Source organism: Pinus tabuliformis, chromosome 7 (genome assembly GCF_031772625.1).
Source record: "Pinus tabuliformis cultivar Carrire ecotype Pingquan chromosome 7, CPIR1, whole genome shotgun sequence".
NCBI lineage: Eukaryota > Viridiplantae > Streptophyta > Pinopsida > Pinales > Pinaceae > Pinus > Pinus tabuliformis.
In genome coordinates, this window is record NC_142293.1 from 1,148,877,884 (window position 1) to 1,148,901,893 (window position 24,010).

Consider the following 24,010-nt stretch of genomic DNA (forward strand, 5'->3'; position numbering starts at 1 on the left):
AATCAAAGGAAAAGACCTCAGTGCTTGGAGGGGGTTCTGTAGAAACAGGTGAAATGCCCCCGGCATAGAAGAATCTGATGTAACAAGAAGAACCTCAGCGGTATGAAGTTCACTCTCTAAAGGGAAAGTGGGATCGACTCTTTGTGAAATTGAATTGACCACTTGATCAACTAACGGATCATCAACCTGAGTGACATGAGTTTCACTCTCCAATGGAAGAGTGTGATCGACTGTATTTGAATTTAGATCAATCACTCCATCAGTTGACGGTAGGTTGGGAGAAAGTTTACGGTAACCAGTTGGAAATTCTTGCTGTGGAACAGTAAGGTTTTCCAACAATTTTGAGGCTTCAACCATGTGAGGGCAAATGTGAGTTTGATGACTCCCTTTGCATAACTTACAAGGAAACCTAACTTTACCCTTTTTCCCAGGAACATGACTATGACTAGTTGATGGATCAATGGAAAGTTGATGTGATTTTTCTGACCATACTTCCAAGACCTTTGGAATACCAGGACAATTGATAAGGAAGTGGTCACCCTTACAAAGCCTGCAAGGGTATTTGGGTTTACGATGCATGTCGGAGTTTTCCTCAACACAACTAACACTTACAGTCTTGGTTGGTTGGTTGACTTCTTTCTTATCTTTCTTCTTCTTCTTCTTCTTCTTCTTCTTCCCCTTCTTCTTCTTCTTAGCCACCTGGTTACTAGCATCAAGGCTTTTACCAAGCGAAGAGGAAGAAATGGAGGAAGAAAAATTAGGCGAAGAAGGTAAAGGGTCAACAGAAGGTTGGTGATGTTGAGATGGTGAACTCTGTTGAGGTGAAGCATCCGGTTGAGATGGAACAATTGGAGTATTTTGGGCCAACGAAGTTGAAAATAACCATATCAGTAAACCTATTGTAAATCCAGGTAATGACAAAGTAGCCATATAAGGAGGACCAACATTTCCAAAGTAAGGAAAAGTACTAGGATTCTCGTTAGGAGGGGTTCCTAGGTTGGAAAATTCCGGCACATTTGCCATTATATTCAACTTCAGTGAATTTTATTAACAATTTTTAAAACTAAAATTAACAATTCACAATGCACACCTAACAATTAAAATTCACGATTCACACCTATGGTCTCTAAAAGTGAAAACAAACAAATTAACACGCGCTATCAAATCTAGGAGTCAAACCACACACAAATAGTAACCTTCCGGACCGAAAACACTAGTTGGTGATGAAATCCAACATCGCAGAATTCAGTACAGAAGTGGCGGGTGGAACAGTTACCTCGGCAACCTGCTTAATTAATAGACTGGACCAAGTTCCTCCACTTTAACCGTCTCGAGTGAAGTGAACCCCCCAGAAAATCCAAGTGAGTCTAGCCGACGTCTGCTCCAGATACAGTGGGATCTTCCCTCCACCGTCACCTTGGGTAGAACCCTAAAGATAATGGTCACTAAGGTCACCAACAGCAACAAATATACCTGGGGGAACAGTCTACGATTCGATAGCACGCAAGGGCAGAGTATCAAGCTCAATCCCCTTGCTGGCTCCTTGACAATAATCCAAGGTTTACCGACAAGTGACCCCAGGCTCCTCGACAATGGTTAATCTGAGGTTTACCGTTTGTAGTACGTGCATATCTGGCGTCGTTCCCAATGAAGGAGGATTGATCCCCTCACTGGTTCGGACACGATCTCGTGCTTCTCCTTTAAGAGGAGCTTTCCCAGAGCATAAATGTAACTATTGGATTTATCCTACTGCAAGATAAGCTACTTGTTTGGTTTTGTTGTCTTGGAGAGTTAATTACTCTCCTACTCCAAGACACTAGTCTAAGCTATGTTGGTGTATCAGAGCCCTAGAAATGTAAAAATTACTAGATGAATTTTAATTAAGCGCTGTGTTATTAAGGCTGTTTTTACTCAAATGGGTAAATGGATACGAAACCAATGGTGTTATGACCCGACTCAAAACTGAATGCAATCGAATATGATAATGTAATCCTTTCAATTCGATGAATCCTAACTAAAGTAAGGAGAGAGTTTCCATTCACTTCCAACAATGCAAAAAATTGATCACGAAGAGAAAATATAACAAATTCTCTAATGCACTAATTTCATCAAGAAAAACTAATGCAAATCAATTCCCAAACAATTTTTTTTATTTTTATTTTTGTGTAAATTCAAATCAAAGAAAACTAATCTAAATCTACGATTGATTTTTCAGAATGTAAACTATGCAATTGTAATCTATGCACAATTCACTTGAAAAGTATGCAAATGTAATCTATGCACATTTTTCATTCATATTCTGAAAATGAGAATTCTAATTATGCAAATGTGATCTATGCAAGAGAATTCTCAAACACAAGATGATTCTAATGTAATCTAAGAACCAATCAAGTGCAAGTCGAGAAAATTGGGTGAGAGTTCCAAAGATCAAAAAATAAAAACACTCAAAGGCGATTAATACTCATACACAATTTAGCCCCCCCCCGGCGAATGAGGGGGAAATTTTTTTGCGAAAACGAGAGCAAAAAGATGCAAAATTGTGAAAAGACTGAGACAAACCTCCAAGTAATGACTAAAGGAAATCAAATTTAGAATTTCTCAAAAAAAAAGACTCAAAACACCCAATTGATAAAAGCTTAAAGCAGGAATGCCAATGAAATTTGCCAAGATGAAAGCTTCTGACAGGTGAACAGTGGATCTTGGCAGCAAAAACAAGCTATAAACAAAATCTAATAGGAGAAAAAGGAAAAAATGGAAATTTTCTAAGCTTTTGATAGGGGTACGCAGGCAGCCTGTTTGCACAGGTGCGGCCACGCTCTGTGTACATAGCAAAAGTGCATACAAGTACGCACTGTGCTTAACTCAAAGGGTGCGTACAGCTAGCAAAACCAAGAAAAACTAAAATCTAATTTAACCCTAAGCTATCCCACCCAAATACACAGTCAAACAGCCAAAAACCAGAAAACAAATGACTTTTCTCAAATCAAAGTTTCACACAAAGGAAAAATCATTCACATCAATGGATTCCCCAGTGGAGTCGCCATTTTTTCATGCGGAAAGAGTCAATTTTGCGGACAAAACCAACCTCCCTAGAAGCTAAGGCTTTCTAGTGACAAACAAGACAAATAAACACTACCTTTCTCTAAATATGCAATTAGAATACAAGTAATCAGGTGTTTATAACATACCTTTAGTCCAACGCTTTGTAGTAGTCCAGCCTCGCCGATCCGGATGAGCTCCTCCTTCTCTTCGAAACCTGCATTCACTAACAAGCCAAAAGATTACATAGCACCTGATAAACTTATAAAATAACACATATTCATCATGCAGACCAAGGAATATATGAAACAAATCATGTATAACAATCTGTTGAGAAAAGTGAGCTTAATTGTATTAAGTGGAAACAAAAGAAACCATTACAACCTGAGCCTTGGTGTTGTGCAGGTCCCTCCTAGGGTCCAGCAAGAGTTCTCCTTTACTCTGATCAGCTCACCCACTTCCAAATAAGGCTAGGAAAGGATGGGAATCTCTCCTCTCAAGCTCTATAAGGGAGTCCTAAGTCCAGCAGCATCTACCCTTAGGAATGTTCAGCTTTCAACCTCCCCTCCCTCTGGCCCAATGCCTGTATTTATAATGCTTTGGAGGAAGTTAATCAGGTCCACCATCCATGGGATAAGCCCCTCTTTGAATGGGATAGCTCCCCTCTTGATGGGATAAGTTCCTCTTTCATAGGGATACATGAACCATCTGGAGGCGCTCAATACACGTCAAACAAACTTCTAGAATGCTCTAGAAATAACCACAAGTAACTTTTTTGAAGTGAAACTTGCGCCTTTTGACCTTTACAGGAGTACGCACCCACCCCTTTACAGACATAGCGTACAAGTACGCAGGTATTGTGAAATTGGGGTGCGTACACGCAAGTAAGGCTAAGAGAAACTGCATAACCAGAGTTATTTGACTTTTTAAGAACTTTCTCTCTTTTTTGGAGTTTGATATGAGGAGCAGAGGTATGAGACTTGCCAAGGAGGATAGTATGACAATTGATGGAGCCATACTGACTGCAAATAGTCATGGTGACAAATTTTAGTGTAACACCTCTAGACAACATGTTTATGGTTTATAGGATATATTCCTTGATCCCTCTAAGAAGGAATAACTTGAGTGATTCAGGATCGAGGGTGCATATGGCCCTTTTGTAGCTGAGTTTGAACCTTTACTCATAATATTCCAAGGATTCATAATTTCCCATGGTCATTCTGAAGATTTATTCTTTGGTATCCTTGGACCTATAGTAGTACCTATACTTGTCATTGAAAGATTACTACATCTGAGCCTAGGTAGTGATGTTGTCCCCAGGTAAACCCATGAACCAACGCATGGATGCATCCTTAAGGGTGGATGGGAACAATTTTAGCTTCTAGTCATTAGAGGTATAGTCATAGGTTTTGCAGATGACAACAAACTCAAACAAAAAGGTATCAAGGTATTCTGAGGTTAAGCCATGGAAGTGAGGAAGGGTAGAGGGGCTTATTTTTTTCATCCTAGCATGTCCATTGGTTTCGTTGATGGGGAAAGCACCTTCATTTCTATTTTCAAACATGTTTTAAGTGTGTGGAATGGTTTCTTCTTCTTATACCCCAATAGGTTCTTCAAATATCTCCTTTGGATCACCTAATGGGTCCTCCAACTCCCTGTAGTCAGAGAGGGAAGATGACAGCCACCGAAGAAGAGGGAAGGTTGGTTGTCTAATGGTGTGGTGGTATTTGGAAAAATGTTTCCTAAATTGTCTCTACTCCTAGGAGGCATGAAAGTTTTTTTTTTTATTTTTTTTTAGGTTTTTCTAGAATTACTTGTAAAATATAAAGAAAGTAGAAATTTCAACTATCTATTGAATGAAAAATAGAAAGAAAGAAGAAATTGCAACTATTTACTGAATGCCAAATATAAAGGAAAGAAGAAATTACATCTACCTAGACACCTCCCCAACAGTGGCGCCAAAAAGTGATGAGCCTCAGTATTGCAGCAAGGATGCTGCAACTCCTAGGGCTACCAACTTTACTTTATCAACCTAGGGTTTCATACAAACTTGGAGGTGACAGTGCTATATGCACAATAGATGCAACAGTCTACTCTTGTCACTTTTCAACTAGGGCGATAGACCACTAGGGTTTTCAAACCAGTCTTCTAAGGACTAAAAGGAGTCTAACTACTAAAAATGAATGTACAACTGATATTTAATGCAATAAAGTAAATACTTGCCTATTTAAGAAATGAAAGTGATGAATGGAAAGTGTTATGAAATGCCATGAAATAATCTAGCTAAGAAATGACACACATTACTTGCAGAAAATAAATAATCTAACCTTGCATTCTCTCATCTCGTTATTTGAAATAAGTGGGCATCAGAAGTTATCCTATCACTCTATGACTGATGTATGCATGCACTAGATATCTCATGTTGAAATGGCAGAAAAAGAGTCGTTTGTTTCATTTAGAAATGTAAATGCTAAGTTAAACAATCTGATCTTTGCAGGGGAGAAAGGCATGGAAGAGCTGGTCTAAAATGGCACTCTGAGGCATGGATGTCAAGTGGAGGACCTATCTTATGCTCAAACTATCATTTCTTTTGAAAACATGTTTAAACGGGTTGCTACAGGAGATCTTGTAGCTACTACAGGAGATCTTGTAGCTAGTAGAGGAAGTGCTATAGGATGTCCTAGTTTCCTACAAGATGTCTTGGTTTTCTACAGGAAGTTGGCCAGGCCATAGGAAGGTAGGGAAGGTGAAATGAAGTGTTGGAAAAAATTATGATGGTGATATAGGGTGTAGGGAATGTGCACATTACCCAAGGCTCAGCGCAACACTTCAAGATGGTTGGAATTTCCGAAGGTGGCTACAAAATAGAAATTTGGATTAGGGGTTGGTAGGCCTTGACAGAAGGTGGAGAAGACATACATGAGGTTGGTGGGATGATGATGTAGGAGCATCCGGACTTAGCTAGCAATGTGATTCTATGTTCACATGTTGTGGCTAACATGAGATGAATTTCATTGACCTAAGTGGTCAAAGTCAGTTTTAGTAGAGAGGTTTGGATCTCTCAAAAATTATCTTTACTTAATTATTGTAATAATTAGAATATTGTATTATATTTAGAATAGGAGATAAGTTGTTAGTATAGGTGTCTATCAGAGCTTGAGAATAGAGATTTAATTGTTAGACTGATAAAAATAGAGGTCAAGTTGCCAATGCAATTAGGATAGGATTTGATTCATAAAAGAGAAAACAAATGTAATAGCAGAGATTAGTTTTAGATGATTGAGAACAGAGTGAGTAAGCGTGAGGTGTGACAAAGATAGGTTTTGAGATTGAAACAGAGGTTAGACAAACTATTGTAATTGAGCTGAGAGGGCCAAGACTCTGTAATTTCCATTTTGTTGAATAAATGATTAAGTGTGGTGTTGTGTGTTAATCGTGGTGCAAAAATTCATTGTATCTGTGTATCGGCGTTTTGGGCCCTAATAGGCTATTTTTCTCTGTTTAAACACTTTATTTATAAATTTCAGTCAATTAGCATTAAGGGTTAATATTGTGTTTAAGCGTCTTTCTTAAAGTATGAATTAAGCACATGGGTTGTATTCGAAAAGTGGGAAGCGGTATCTCGCGTGCCCAAAAGGTCGTAAATGGTATTTGGAAAATTCACGTGATCAACCTTAGTTGTCGACACGTAGCATGAGAAAACCACTTTTCTCGCATGCTCTAACCTGATATCATTCGTGCAAGAATCCATGTGAGATTTCACGATAACCATTCAATTAGACTAGTCACATTGATGGTGGAGATCGTCCAGGTTAGTTGGTGAGTGGACAATGGGATATCCATTGGATTTGGAGAAGTGAGATCAACAGTGAAGATTGAAGCGCTCTTCTAAGGAAAATTCAAAGTGGGACCGGTGGTGATTGGGATGTACAAAAACTGCTTGCGCGCAACTAATTGGTTACCAAGTTAACCAGTATTCCAATAATAGACTACCACCTCATTTTCGTCAATCTCCTGTGTCGTTTTGGTGTTGGCTTGATGGGGCCTGACCTAGGTTCAGAGTTAATTAGCCAAAAATATCCTTGTACTACTGGCCCTTTCGGCAATAGCCCACGGAGCGTGGACTGAGGTCTCACCCAAAGCAGTATGGGGGGATGCTGGAACCAAGTTTCTGCACCCTTGAGATGTCTGAGGTGTCACTTTAGTCCAACTATGAATCAGCTTCACGCAGGTCCCTTTGCACTCTCTCCTGACCTGTGGTATCTTCGTGATTGGTTACAATTATCTTCGTGTAGCCCTAGCTAGGGACTGTGGTGCTTTTGCATTGCTAAGGCAACGATCTGTGCTACTTCCCTAAGTTATACCGCGGATCTTACTTATCTTCCTTATAAGAGTTAGTTAACTTCACATAAATAGATACTTATCTTATGTTCATTTATTCAACACATTCATATAAGTTCACACAACATATAAATAGTAAACTTGCAATTCATACCCACTTTAATGCACAAAATAGGAAAAGATACATAGAATGATAAGAAACTTCTCTTTACTAATTCTCCAATCGGTTACAGACTCGACTCACCCTGCCCAATCAACTGCAGGGGTCCGTGCACTCAGCTGTGGACTACTAGGCCTCTGCTCACTTAACTGTAGAGCCTTCTCCTACTCTACGACCCAAAGACACGACTTTACACTTAGACTTCTATTCCACCCAGATCATTTGTCCATTCTATTCTATTCTATTATTCTCTCTCTCTGTTTATATAATCCCATGGTCCATGGACCATGGGTAGCTCCCTCAAGCCAACATTACATTACAAAAGTAAGGGTGGACAACCCTATGGCTCAATTACAATCTTCGAGCTCTGTGCCCATAAATCACAGAGTTTTTACATTGGACTTAGTCAAAACTTGGGTGCTTAGCCCCAAAACCTGCCTTGGGAGATCCCGAGCCCAATAGGCCCCTAACACAAACATCGTGACTCACCCTCGAGTCACTGGGTCGGTTCGAAGATCTTCACACAGAGACCTCCCAATTCTGCTCGAACCGCTGCAAGGTTGGCGACGCACTGAGCGACTACCTGCTGTATCTCCTGGACGCGCTGTTCAGAAATTACAGAACTGCTTTCCTGCATTTGCACCTATGTCCCCTACATCTGCACGAGCTTGCCTTCAATTGTTGTTGTGATGACGAAGGCCTCATCAATCCATGGTTGGACATGCACCTTCAAAACAACTTCTTTGTGCCACACCGCGTCTACCTTCTCCTTAAGTGCCTTGGCCTGCTACAATTGTGCGAGCCTCTGTGTAAGGGCCACTGTCTGTGCAGGCTCTTTTATGTCGTCATACTGTTGCTACAACTCACGCGCCTCTGTCTCCAAGCACTGTATGTTTGGGTCCTCCTGCAGAGCGGTGAGAACCTTGAATGACTCTTCCAACATTTTGGTGCAGTCCTTCACTGCACTGCTGATCTCTTCGATGCCCACTGTGATGGCGCTGGTGCGCTGTTCCCTCACCTCTGGAGGAGTTGAAGGTTGCACCTTCAACCGCAGCTCTGCTATCTGGAGGTTCAACTCTAGCTGAACCTTGGCCATCTGTTGTCGTGCTTCGCGCACCCCCGTTGCTAAGCTCTGGATGCATGCCTCTGTTGATGCCTCAACTGGGATGGCCAACTCAAGGACCATCTGGCAGGCTTCTTCAAGTACCTGCACCATTTTCCTATTCTAGGACACAACCTCATCGCACTACAAGCTCAACTACTCCATGTTGATCCTTTGTTCACTCAACACCTGCAGCAAGTGGCTCTCCCTAGCCTGCAGTTCTGCAGGAATCCCATCCTGCAGAACATAGAGCATCTCCCAAGGGAGCGCAGCCATGTTGATCCCTATTCCCTTCAACATAATGACCGTGGGCTAGTCAGTCTACTTTTCTCTAACTAGTACCCCCTCTGGCAACACTATTGTGTTGGTTGTGTGAGCACACATCATCTCCTTGGCTACAGTCGTTCCTACTACGAGGCTGGTCGAGAGAGTGCCATCCTGAGGAGTGCGCACCTGCAACTTCTGAACCTGTGCTTGGAGGGTCCCCAACACAGTTTGATTCTCCTTAGTGAACTACTAGAGGGCCTCTATGGTGACAACGCACATTGTTTCCCCTATGTCATGCAGATCTCCCTCAGTGAAGGTGATCGGGTCGAAAGAAGTCTTAGATGCTTTTGACTTCTTTCGCAGCCCTACCTTCTCTCTCAGGCACTGGCGCTTTAACTTTGTCGACGTTGTTTGCCGGTCTGCACCACCCTCCTTTGTCTCTGTTTCCGTCTCCTGTTGCTGCTCAGGTGAAGGTGACTTCCGACCCTCGCGCTCTTTTTCTGCTACCTTCTGCACTTCTGCTGCGACCTTCTACTATTATGATGTTGTATTCGTAGTGTCTCGTGCCTCTTGTGCCTTTGTTGCTGCCACCTGTTTCCTTCTTTTCTCTACCAACTATGCCACTTGCAGTTTGTCTTCGTCCTTCTTTTTCTGTGCAACAGACTTGTCTGCGTCCAACGCAGAGATGTCTAGAGCACGCCACTCTAGCGGCCACGCCTCAAGTACATTGAATATAATATCATCCGTGGCTATGTATGGTAGTTCATTCCACTTCTTCGCGGGGTCCTTGCACGCCCTAATGTAGATATGATGGAAGTCCACCTTGAACTCCGCGAAGCTTTGTAAGCTGTTATAGACAGTGGGTGATCGCCACGACTTGCAGTTAATCCCCATTCTAAGATTCATCTCCATGAACACCCAGAATATTTTACTATCTCAGATCCTGTGTGCATCTTTAGTGGCCCACAGTGAAGTGTACTTTGCAGCCTCTAGGAGATCCCGCTTAATTGTGGGGAACTGGCTGTCCTCTGAAAATTATCCCACCACCAACACTATGGACAACAGAAGCCATGGATAGTGGAAGGTTTTCCTATTCCTTTGCCTCGCGGTAATTCTCTAGGAACTCCTTGCACAAGTATGCAAACCAGTTAAACTGGATCCCCTCTACGCACTCCTCGGCAAGTGAAACCACTAGCATGGGCACCTCATTCACGTGGTACTTCCGCATGACCTTACCCGCTAGTATCTGAGTCGCAACTCTGAATGCCTTGTTGTTGATACTGGAGATCACGTAGCCCCTCTTTTTCTTCTCTAGTTTATACTTCTTTTTCATGGCCTCTGCAATGGCCAAATCACTACTTTTTCCTTCCGAAATGTTTGCTGGGTCTTCTCCTTTACAAGGGAGATGGTTAATTCTATGGATCAAGTGGTCCATGATGGGGATGGGCTCCTCCAGCCACAAACACCCATCATGCACTAGGAAGAGCAACTCCTGATGACAAAGATAGTCATTGGGGCGCGATGGTAGTACGAAACCTAGAGCAGGTTCAACAAACCTTCCTTTTCAACTCCACACAACCACTTGCGCAGCTCCAACTCTATGACTCCCACTACAGTGTGTTTCTTTGGCTTCATGAGGTGTGCGGTCACCAAGTGAGGAAATTTCTCATGGTTAGCGAGATCCCAGTCTTTGAATTTTAAACTCAGCACCCTTCCCAAGTGTGCTCCTTTGAAAATGATATCATCGGGTAATAACAGAGTCTGTAGAGGGCTTTTACTGTCATCCAAGTCCTTGGGCACCTTTTCCTTCCCTTTCTACGGAGGGACATAAATGGGTAGCCTGGTTAGAGGGGCCTCACCCTCAATTTCTTCCTCCATGCCCTCGTTTTCATCCTCTTCTATCATGATGTCCTCAAGGTCTTCTTCCTCTTCATCGGTTTCCAGGTTAACCTCTTTCTCTTTTTCTTCCATGGTCAATTGAGTTTGTAGCAGGTTTCAAGGGGACACGCACACCAGAATCATGGGTTTTTTATATTTCTTCGGTCTCGGCATGCAATGGCGATTTAGGGATCTCTACAACTATCTCAACACTTTCAGGGGCATCTGCTATTGTCATGGCCTACGCAGCTTCTTCGGTGGTTATTTCTGCGATTTCCCTGGCTTCTTTAGACACTGCCATTATGTTTGTCTAGAATTTTATCAACTGCTAGACCAGGTGCTCAAACAACATTCACAACAAGTTAAACAGGTCTGGGTTTAGAATACTCGATAATACAATTCTCAAATGACCAAGTGTTGTTTGCTAGGAAGCCCTTTGTAATTTTTAGTGCCTTTTGAATTTGAATTCGACCGTTCCCCCCAAATCTGGTCCATTAACGCTCCCTTGGTGGCAGATTTTCCAAAATCTTACCCATAAAGTTCACCTTAAATGCCTATCGCCTGCTCCATTTGGTCTCAAACCAAGCATCAAGTCATGAATAGTGACTATAACAGTCACTTTCCAGCCAACCCGCGTGGCAGCACAACTACCCCTGCGCTATCGTAGACCCTGTGACACTTCGCTTCTACGTGCAACCCTGCACAACTCCTGGGCAAAGTAGTTTATAGTCCCGCGCCTCCTTTCAACTACCTCAAGCGATAAGATTGTGTTTCCCACGGCTAGTCAAGCGGCTGGGCTACCAGTATATCCCTTCGACCGACTATCATTTACTCTTCCTGGAAAGAGTTCGTCTTTTAACTTCGATACCTGTATCACGCATTTTGTTGTCTGCATCGCACCATCTTCCATGTTTCTTTTAGTAGTACGCAATCCAATCCAAGGCATCAAAATGATTAATTCTCGGTGGTAGTCTCTAAATTTATCAACGTAATCGTGTGCATCCTGTTTTATCACCACAGTATTCTTATCAAAAAATCCTTTCTCATCCCTTCCTCCAGCTTCTTGACTTCTTCTTCCGCCATGGCGCTTTTCTCCCTTAAACGAGATTTTTCATTCATGAGTCCTTGGAGCCTAAGACTACCTTGCTGGATCTCTTCATCAGGTCCCAAGCGTTCTTCTTCCTCCAATTGCACGATCCTTTCTTCCAAGGCTTCACTATCCGTCCTATCCACGGGCGCTGCTATGCACGGACTAGGCATGATATACTCCATCGATAAGTCATCGTTTGCTCCGTAAACTAGCCTAGAAGGAGTCTGTCCTATCAATTTCTTCCACATCGCCCTATAATCCCATAGGACTACTGGTACGTGCAGGTCCCAATCACTTCACTGTGCATTACATACCTTGTTCAGTGCTTTGCATACTTTGTTAAAGGCTTCCATGTGATACTTGTTTGTGCAATTATTCTTTTCATGCTCTGTCGTTCCAACTTGAGGAGCCGGTCGCGTAGTTGGCCCCCCAACACATATTCATTGACTGTATTTCCCCTCACAAATTTCATGTACATCCATGTAGGTTGTTTACCATATGCCTGTACCCACCTAGACATATGCACGCGCAGACCATCCTGGTCATGGTATCTATCAGCCGACCACCCTATACGTTTCCCAAACCATGTGCACATCATCCTTCTACATGCGCGCCAGTCATCAAAGTTTCCTTTGTGTGTACCCCACCATCTCACGGGCGTAGTGCACAGTACCCAATTCAAGGCTTCGAAACGCTACTTCTCTAGTACTTCTCCCTCAAATATATCCAAGAAAGCATCTACCTCACCTAATCCATCATAAGTAGGCAAATACCTCATTTCCATTGATACGCATCGCAGCGATCTTGTCATCATATTACAGTTAAGTGTGGTTACCTCATGCAACCTATTCTGCCATCGCTCTATCTCCTCATTTGAATCTGAAGTATAGGAGCTTTCGCGCTCCCATGAAATTCATCCGTCTACTGTGGGATTTACCCAGTCTTGTTCTCGCGCAGTTATCTTGTAGATACAGTCTAAGTCATCGTCACTTTCACAATCATGCATTGGCTCAGTGTAGCATGATCTCTCAACAGGGTCCAGAGGTATCACTACGCGTAGGGACTTCTTCTCAAAAATCATCTTGTGCTTCTTCAAGTTAATCACCCCATTCATGTCAGTGGCCCAATCGACTCCTAAGAGCGCGGGATAGGGATTGTTTCCATCAACAATCTCTATCACCTCAAAGTCAGCTAGTGCGCTCGCTCCTTCAATATTCGTTGTGATTCCTTGCAATCGCCCCAGCGATACTATCTTCTATTAGTTCGCCATGCGCAATTGGATAGGAGACCACTGCAATGTTGGCCTCCCCATGTGCTCCCACATCCGCTTCGACAGGACATTCGCGTCTGATCCTAAATCCATAATTACTTGGTCCATCTCGTATTCCCCAATTTGTGTGGTTAACGTCATTTCCCTTCCTGTTATGTTATTATGCTTTCCTATCTTCTGGACTACATGTAGTTCCCCTATCGTAGTCCCAATGCATCAGTTAATTAGTTCCTGTAATCCCCTTACCGCCTTACTATCGCGCAGTAGCTTCATACATGTTTCTAGGAATATCGTGAGCATCGATGGGTCCATTTCCGGCTCTGGTCTATCTTTGCTTTCGAAAGTGGAGGCACCAGTGAATCTCTTCTTAGCTTCCATAAATGTTTCTTGAGTGCGCTCCAAATCAAACTTCGTTTCCTTTGTTAGAGTCTTTTGAACCCAAGTACCTTCTTCAGGCTGTTTTCCTTTATCATCTCCCATCATGATTCCACTTCGGAGCACAATATTCACATTTGGTTCTTCCTTGCGCGGCTTAGACCTCATTATTTATAGGTTACGAGTCGGGGGAGGTTTTAGCCCTCCTTTGTCATGTATCCTAGCTATCAGCATAGGACAATCTTCCATCTCATGATCAAATAAGGTACCGTACAAACATGATGGATGCATCGGATTTGTACAATCGCAGGCACAATGCCCTGGACCTCCATAATTGTAACATATCAGTTTTCCATGACCTCTCTTAGGTCCTCCTCCACCTTGGCCTCGTTCGCGCCCTTGGAATCCAGTTCGTGCTATCCCTGCGCCCTATTCTAGGGGTCATGTTTTGACCTGAACCCTATAGGTAAGAGTTCTATCCATCATTATCTCATAACTTCTACATGTGTGCTCATCATGTCCCACCAATCTACAGAAATTACAGAACAACTGTTGTGAATTTTGTGTGTACTTCTGCAATAGATGATAGTTGTCCGTAGCATGTTTTCCTCTTATTTGACAAATCATGCACCACAGAGCAGGCACCGTGTTTGGTCCTATTTGTGCTTCCGGTCTTAACGGCATCGGTCCTCCTCCCACAAGGTAATTTGCAAATGTTGAGCAGTTCTATTTATTATGACCCTCACCTTTTAATTTCACACGCCATACCTCTTCGCGTGCATCTGGTCGAACTGTTCTGTCCTGTTTAAGACTCTCCATCTCGAGGCATAAGTTTTTCAACTGTGCATGGATTTGCTAAAATCCTAGGTTAGGATCCTGTATTGGGGTCTCATGCAACTTCATCACAATCTCTAAAGCTTTTGCCTGAGTTCTCAACCTTTGCTACGACAACGCGCTCCTCAAATGCGGCGATAGCAATGCTACAAACCATTCGCGGTGTTGTCCATCTGTCAGAGTCATGTTAGCTTTGTGAATTGTGCACTCTAGCCTCTGATCCAACTCCCAAGGAGTCTCGCCATGTAGCATCATGATATCTTTGAAACCAATGATTGACTGTGCTTCTGACTTCGACCTGCTAAACTCCCTAGTTAGTGCAACTTGGATAACCGCAATTCTTGCATTCGGATTATGACTTGACTGCTTGATGTACCAGGTCACCGCATGATCCTACAAAGTGCTAACCAATGTTTCCTTCTCGATGGTATCATTTGTAACTCCCTGCACTTCCCATATATATTTTACGACGAACCAAAACTGGTCCAAGTCTTCATTTCCCACTCCCTTGAACATAGGAAACTTTATTGAGCTCGCCATATTAAAATGCGGTGGTGGTGGAGGTGGTATGGGCGAAGACGGAGGCGATGACGGTGAAACTAGTGGTGGTGTGGGTGGGGGTGGTATGCATGGAATCCTTTGCCCTATCAAATGGATCGCACTTCATGGAGATACTTTCGTGAGCTCTTCCTTGTCCCCTCGCGGAGGTGAAATCAATGGGTTAGTCTCTAGTTCCGCACTTCCTTCGTTTCTATAAATTCTCCCACTTCGCGTAGCCCTGAACATCAATGTAACTTCATAATACACTTTTAGCACAATAGAATTTTAATCCAAGTGTTCAAAGACTTTACATACTTACCTCGTAGTCCTTTGAGAAAGCGTTGATCTGCTTTGCTATATCTCACCAACGTATCTACTGCGAACTCAGTAATGAATCCTCCTATAATCCGGTCGATCTAGTGATCAATAGCACGTGCGATCTTATCCTCTGATGCTTCCAATCTCTGCACCATCTTTGGGGTCCACACAATAGGTCCGTTGAGCTTCCACCTTCCTTGGCTATTTGTTAGCTTCATATCCACTCGTACAGCTTAGTAGGGAACGACACGAAGAACATTTTGTGGATCTCTGTGTACAGGAAGCACTCTAACCACTTTTCTTTCGATTCTCCTACGCCACGAATTCATGAATTTTCCTGTCCAACCACCCTTCAATCTCCTTAGTTGGATTCCACTAATGCGACATCAGACATCTCTATGCAGATTCCAGTCCCGACAACAGAACCATTTGTTGGCTTGATGGGGCCCGACCCAGGTTCAGAGTTAATTAGCCAAACAAATCCCTATACTACTGGTCCTTTCAGCAACAGCCCGCGGAGCGCCAACTGAGGTCTCACCCAAAGCAGTATGGGGGGATGCTGGAACCAAGTTTCCACACCCTTGAGATGTCTGAGGTGTCACTTTAGTCCAATTGTGAATCAACTTCACATAGGTCCCTTCGCACTCTCTCCTAACCTATGGTATCTTCGTGATTGGTTACAATTATCTTCGTGCAGCCCTAGCTAGGGATTGTGGTGCTTTTGTGCTACTAAGGCAATGATCTGTGCTACTTCCCTAAGTTATACCACGGATCTTACTTATCTTCCTTATAAGAGTTAGTTAACTTCGCATAAATAGATACTTATCTTATGTTCCCTTATTCAACACATTCATATAAGTTCGTGCAACATATAAACAGTAAACTTGCAATTCATACCCAATTTACTTTAATGCACAAAACAGGAAAAGATACACAGAATGATAAGAAACTTCTCTTTATTAATTCTCCAATTGGTTACAGACTCGACTCACCCTGCGCACTTAGCTGCAAGGGTATGCGCACTCAGCTGTGGACTACTAGGCCTCTGCGCACTCAGCTGCAGAGCCTTCTCCTACTCTATGACCCAAAGACATGACTTTACACTTAGACTTCTATTCCATCCAGATCATCTGTCCATTCTATTCTATTCTATTATTCTCTCTCTTTTACAACTTAGAGCCTCACTCTATTTATACAATCCCATGGTCCGCGAACCATGGGTAGATCCCTCAAGCTGACATTACATTACAAAAGTAAGGGCAGACAACCATATGATTCAATTACAATCTTCGCGCTCTGCGCCCATAAATCGAAGAGTTTTTACATTGGACTTAGTCAAAACTTGGGTTCTCAACCCTAAAACCTGCCTTGGGGAATCCCGTGCCCAACATTTGGTATCAAAGCACAGAGATTAAGTTTTTCTATAAGTAAACATGCCACCTAGGAGAGAAGGAGGCATAGGTCGAGGGAGACTTGTAGTGAATGTAGTTTCACTGGATGAGATCCAGAATCTGCGTACAAGGATGGAGACAATGGAGACTACTCAGAGGAGAGCACCTGATGAAGGAGATGCCAGTGCTGTAGAAAAATCTTCTAAGGAAGAAGAAGAGGATGAAAGTGAAACTGCGAAAGTTCTCAAGATATTGGATAAAGCAAGTGGAAAACCAAAGGTGGAAATACCTTTGTATGATGGGAATCTCAATGTAGAAGGACTGATGGACTGGATCAGTTCATTAGACAAGTATTTTGATTATGAGGAGGTTGATGATAAAAAGAACGTCAAATTTGCAGTTACCAGATTGAAGGGTCATGTAGCTATCTGGTGGGATGAACTACAAACATCCATAGCAACAAAATGAAAGTCCACGATTAAACAATGGGATAAAATGGTAAGTAAATTGAAAGCCAAATTTATGCCAAAATATTATTAGTTAAATCTTTTCAGACAGTTACAGAATTTGAGGCAAAAAGCACTGACCGTCAAAGAATACACAGAAAGGTTTTATAAGCTGAGAATTAGAGCAAGACATGCAGAGGATGATGTAGAGAAGGTAGCCAGATATATCAATGGGTTGAGATATGACATACAGGATGAAATGAGCTTGTTGAGTCTGAAGACAATTGAAGATGAATATCAAGCAGCTTTGAAGGCAGAAGAGAAGATGCTGAGGAAGCAAAATCAGAGGAATAGAGGGAAAAGTTCAGAAAGAGGTATAGGAACTACCAGACCAAGATTTCAGCACCATCAGAGTGAGGTAGGAAGTTCAAGTAGTAGACCACCCCAGAGAGGAGACTTTATTAGAGGAAGATTTGCACCCAGAGGAAGAGGCCGACGTAGAGAAATTTGGTGTTACACATGTGGAGAATGGGGACATGGATCATGGGAATGTCCTCGTAATAAAGTAACAAATTAGAGGAATGTGAATTTGGTTGAGGCAAAGGAAGAAAAACCTCAATATGAAAACAAGGAAGGATCACCTGAGGGAGGAGAATCCTTGTTGTTGAAAAAGGTATTGCTTAATGCAGAGAAAGAGACAGGAGAACCAACTCAGAGAAAGAGTTTATTCAGAACAACATGCAAGTCCAAAGGAAAATGTTGTAAAGTGATAATTGATAGTGGAAGCACTGTCACACGGAATAAGTCGATCTTGCGGACAAGATAGACCTTCCTAGAATCTAAAGAAGACCTAATTACAAGCAAACCAATCACACACTATCTTTCTCTAAATATGCTTTTATAAACAAAGGCAAACAAGTGTTTTAGGCCTACCTTAGGTCCAACGCAAGTTTGTGGAAGCCTTCGCTCCTTCGATCCAAATGAGCTCCTTTGTCGCGAATCTACAAACACAAACAAGAAAACAAATTAAATAGCACCTAAAAAGCCAATATCATAAAACATATTTAACATGAAAGTCAAGGAATTCATGAAACAAATGACATGAGACAATTTGTTGAGAAAAATGAATTTGATTGTATTAATTCAAATCAAGAAGAACTTTACAACCTGTGCTTTGACGCTGTACAAGCTCCTCCCAGGGTCCAGCAAGAAGTCTCTTCTACTTTGACAAGTTTCACTCTCTTCCCAATGAAGCCAAAAAGGTATGTGATCTCTCCTCTTAAGCTCAACTAGGAAGTTTTAATTTCACCAGCATTTACCCTAAAAAATGTTCAGCTTCTAACCTCCTTAGCAACCAGCCCAATGCCTGAATTTATAGTGCAATGGAGGGAAGTTACTAGGTCCTCCTTCAAAGGGATAAAGCCCTCCTTCAAAGGGATAGCTCCTCTCATCAAGGGATTAGCTCCTTCTCTTTTGGGATGCATGAACCACCTAAGAGCGGCCAATCCACGTCAAAATTCCTTCTAGAATCATCTAGAATTAACCCAAAGTGAGTTTTTTAGAATAAACTTGCGCCTTTTTGACTTTCACAGGGGTCCGCACCCACACCTTTAGGGACAGAGCGGGCAAGTCTGCAGTTTTTGTAAACAAAAGGTGCGGGACTGCAGGTAACAGTGAGAGAAAGTGTGGAACCAGAGTTTCATTGATTTTCAAGGTCTTTCTCTCAATTTCAAAGCTTGACTTGAAGAGCTGAGGTCTGAGACTTGCTTAGGAGGACAATACAAGTGATGATAGACCCATACTGACTGCAAATAATCATGGTGATGATATTTTTGTGTAACAAGCACTGATAACCTTGTTTCTATAGAAATGGTGGACAAGCTAGGATTAGTGAAAATAGTACACCTTACTCTTTACAAAGTATCATGGTTCCAAAAAGGACATCAGCTTATTGTGACAAAACAATGCAAGGTAGAGGTACAAATTGGTACTTATAAGGATGTGATATTGTGTGATGTAATGGCAATGGATGTATGCCATGTGTTGTTGGGAAGACCTTGGCAGTTTGATTGGAATTCTATTCATGATGGGAGAATAAATGCTTACACTCTGGAGAAGGATGGAAATAAACACACATTGCTACCATCGATGGATGAAGCAGGCAAAGAAGTGTCTGGAAACAGTGTTATGCTGATGATTTGGAAAGAATTGCTGCAAGAAGTCAAGAAGGATGAACAGATGCATTTTTTTGTCATAAGGAGACCTAAGGTAATTTTAACTTCCACAAACTTAGATGATTTATCTGAAGAAATCAAAACTCTGTTGAATGATTTTGTTGATATTATTGTGGATGAGTTGCCAAGTGCATTGCCACCAATCAGGAGTATTAGTCATCATATTGATCTAATACCTGGAGAAAGTTTGCCAAACAATGAAGCATATAGATTAACTCCTCAAGGGAATGCAGAAGTTGGAAGACAAGTGCAAGAACTGATGGATAAGGGATTAATCAGAGAGAGTCTTAGTCCATGTGTTGTATCAACCGTACTCAGTCCAAAGAAAGGTGGTGAATGGCGTATGTGTACAGATTCCAGAGCCATAAACAAGATTACTATTAGGTATATATTTCATTTACCATGCATGGATGATTTGATGGATTGTTTAAATGGGTCAAGGTATTTTTCTAAAATAGATTTGAAGAGGGGTATCATCAAATAAGGATTAGAGAAGGAGATGAATGGAAGACTGCATTTAAAACAAATAGTGGGTTGTATAAGTGGTTAGTGATGCCTTTTGGACACACTAATGCACCTAGAAAATTCATGAGATTAATGAATGAAGTCTTGAAGGAATATGCAGACAAGTTTGTCATTGTTTAACTTGATGATATTCTAGTTTTCAGTAGAAGAAAAGAAGAACATCTGGAGCATCTCAAGTTGGTTGTAAGAACTCTGCAGAAAGAGAAATTGTTGATAAATCTGAAGAAATGTAGTTTCATGAAAGAAGAATTAATCTATTTGGGATTTGTAGTTTCTAAAGAAGGTTTTAAAATGGATCCAAAGAAAGTTCAAGCAATTTGGAACTAGCCTACTCCAAGAAACATATTTGAGGTAAGAAGATTTCATGGTCTTGCAAGTTTTTATAGGAAATTTATCAGAAGTTTTAGTCAGATTTGTGCACCAATTATGGAAAAAATCAAAGAGACTAATCAGCCATTCAAGTGGACAGAAGCAGCAGACCAAAATTTTAAGTTGCTAAAGAACAAAATTACAAAGAAACTAGTTTTAGCTTTACCTGATTTTGGGAAAGTTTTCCAAGTTGAAACTCATGCTAGTGGAGTTGCAATTGGAGCAGTTTTGAGTTAGGAACAGAGACCAATAGCCTACTTTAGTGAGAAACTAAATGAAGCTAAGAAGAAGTATTCTTCTTATGATAAAGAGTTCTATGTTATTGTGAAAGCTTTAAAAAAATGGAGAAATTATTTGCTACCAAAAGAGTTTGTATTGTATTTTGACAATCATGAATTACAGTTCATAAATAACCAGCCAAAATTGAACCAGAAACATGCCAAGTGGGTAGAGTTTTTACAGATTTTTAATTTTGTGATAAAACACACAAGTGGTAAGTTGAACAAAGTTGTTGATGCTCTAAGCAGGGTAAATTTCATTGTACAATAATTAAGAGTTGGTGTTGTAGGATTTGAAGAAATGGTTGATAATAATGTATAACGATGATGCAGAATTCAAAGATATTTATGCAGTTGCAGAAAATCCAATAGTACATAATAGAAGTCATTGGTAAGATTATTTTATCCAAGGAGGTTTACTATCTAAAGGTAACAAATTGTGCATTCCCAAATGTTCTATGAGGGAAAACATAATCAAGGAGAAACACAGTGGAGGATTATCTGGTCACTTTGGACAAGACAAAACCTTTTCTCAGGTAAATTATTTTTACTATTGGCCAAAGATGCAAATTGATGTTAAGACATTTGTTGAGAAGTGCAGAATCTGTTCGCATGCTAAAGGGAGAAGCCAAAATACAGGATTGTACTAGCCATTGCCCATACCAGACCGGCCATGGGGTGCAGTTAGTATGGTTTTTGTTTTGGGATTACCTAGAACTCAAAGAGGTAATGATTCCATTTATGTTGTGGTAGATAGATTTTCCAAAATGGCACATTTCCTTGCATGTAAACAAACTAGTGATGCAACACATATTGCTAATATGTTTTTTTCAGAGGTTGTAAGGTTACATGGATTGCCTGTAAGTATTGTGTCTGATAGGGATACAAAGTTTGTTGGGAATTTCTGGAGAACTCTTTGGAAAAAACCAGGTGCCAACCTTAGTTTCAGTTCAGCATACCATCCTCAAACAGATGGACAAACCGAAGTGGTAAACAGAAGTTTGGGAAACATATTGAGAAGTTTAGTGTATAACAATCCTAAGCAGTGGAATTTAGCATTTTCTCAAGCTGATTTTGCTTATAACGACACTCCAAACCGAAGTACTGGAATGAGTCCATTTCATATTTTTTTTGGAATGAATCTAAGAGGTGTGTATGAGCTCAGAAATTTGAGTAAACAGGAGACAAGAAGTGAAAAAGCTGAAGAGTTTGAAAAGCAGATGCAGAGACTACAGGAAGATGTCAAAGGCAGATTGCAGGATAGCAATGGAAAATACAAACAAAGAGTTGATATAAAAAGGAGAGAAAAAGAATTTGAAGTGGGAGATCTAGTGATGGTATAATTGAGAAAATAAATATTTCCTGTTAGGACTTACAATAAACTAAAGATGAAAAAGATAGGGCCATGCAGAATTGTGAGGAAGTTTTCAACCAATTCTTATGAAATTGAATTGCCATAAGGGATTGGAATATCACCTACCTTTAATGTTGTAGATTTATATCCATACAAGAAGACAGAGACAGAGCTACAGAAGGAACCTAGAGAAGATGACGAACAGACTTTACATTGGGAAGAACAAATGCCAAATATAGTCAAGAAAGAGGTGGAAGCTATTTTGGAGAAAAGAGTATCCAAAAGAACTAGAGGACAGGTTTATTTTCAATATCTAGTCAAATGGAAGGGACAACCAGTGGAAGATGCAAATTGGTTGACAGCAGCAGAATTATAGAAGTATGGAGTCAATCCCAAAATTCTGATGGGGTATTCTTTTCTTCCCTGGGAGTCTGATGTAGGAGCATCCAGATTTAGCCAGCAATGTGATTGTATGTTCACATGTTATGGCTAACATGAGATGAATTTCATTGACCTAGGTGGTCAAATTAAGTTTTAGTAGAGAGGGTTGGATCTCTCGAAAATGATCTTTACTTAATTATTGTAATAATTAGAATATTGTATTATTTTTAGAATAGGAGATAAGTTGTTAGTATAGGTTTGTATCAGAGCTTGAGAATAGAGATTTAATTGTTAGACTGATGAAAATAGAGATCGAGTTGTCAATGCAGTTAGGATAGGATTTGCTTCATAAAAGAGAAAAAATAATGTAATGACATGATTAGTTTTAGATGATTGAGAACAGAGTGAGTAAGCATGAGGTGTGACAGAGATAGGGTTTGAGATTGAAACAGAAGTCAAAAAAATTGTTGTAATCGAGTCGAGAGGGCCAAGACTCTGTAATTTCCATTTTTTTGAATAAATGATTAAGTGTGGTGTTGTGTGTTAATCCTAGTGCAGAATTTCATTGTATCTGTGTATCGACAATATGGACCCTAATTAGGTATTTTTCTCTATTTAAACACTTTATTTATAAATCACAATCGATTAGCATTAAGGGTTAATATTGTGTTTAAACGCTAAACCTTACCTTAAGCGTCTTTCTTAAAGTATGAATTAAGCACGTGGGTTGTATTTGATAAGTGGGAAGTGGTATCTCGCGTGCCCAAAAGGTCGTAAATGGTATTTGAAAAATTCATGCAATCAACCTTAGTGGTCGACACATAGCACGATAATACCATTTTTTTCACGTGATCTCAACCTGATATCGTTCTGCAAGAATCCGTGCAAGATTGCACGACAGCTGTTCGATTGGACGGGTCACATCGGCAGTGGAGATTGTCCGGGTTAGTTGGTGAGTGGATGATGCGATAGTTGTTGGATCTGGAGAAGTGAGATCAATATTGTAGATTGAAGCGCTCTTCTGAGGAAAAGTCAAAGTGGGACTGGCGATGATTGGTCAGATAAAGCAAGACCCTTAGAAGGAAAATACATGTACAAAATTTGTTTGTGCGCAGCTAATTGGCTACCAAGTTAACCAGTAGTCGAGTAACAGACTACCACCTCATTTTCGTCAACCTCCTATGCCAGATGATTTCCTCCCTGCAGATCAACAATCCTTCCAACAAAACATCTTCTTCTCTTCATTTATGCATAACTTCATATAAATAGGGAAAATATGAGTTGAATTTGAGAAAACTGATTTATTGATGGCTAATGACTAGATCTATGAAATCAAATTCCTTCTTAAACTACAACAAACTCAATAAACAAAATGACAACTGCAGGTGTTTCTAATAAATCATAAACAATGATCTATTCAACAATGAACCCTAAGTTATGCAATGATAAAAAAATAAATTTGTTTTTGGGGCGATGAGATTGGGGGCCATAAACCATGATCCCATGAGGGGGATGAGAAAGAGGCCACTATCACGAGATTTTCTGAACTATTCTTTCTGTCTACTATACCACTAATCTACTTCTTCAACTAATGGAAACAAGACTAAACAATCATTCAAATACTTGTTAAACTAAACAAAGCAGAAATAACTTTAGTAGTTAACTGTGATTTTAATCTAAGAATACATGTAAAAAAAGAGGAACCTCTACTGCTAGGGTTGTGCCCTAACCCAAGAGCTTCATCCCTCCGAGTCAACTGAGTTCTGGATCAAGGTAAACCTTCTCATTATCATCAAAATGTCAAATGCAACATAAGAT

General features: G+C 40.9%; 1 protein-coding gene across 1 annotated transcript in view; it reads left to right on the forward strand.

The window, feature by feature from the left end:
• Positions 1-8,458, forward strand: part of LOC149251557 (uncharacterized) — a 43,907-nt gene extending 35,449 nt beyond the window's left edge. The window contains exon 4 of the mRNA XM_089453923.1: positions 8,372-8,458. Coding sequence (XP_089310049.1) covers positions 8,372-8,458 — 87 coding nt within the window. The remainder of the gene's footprint in view (positions 1-8,371) is intronic.
• Positions 8,459-24,010: the final 15,552 nt, after the last annotated feature.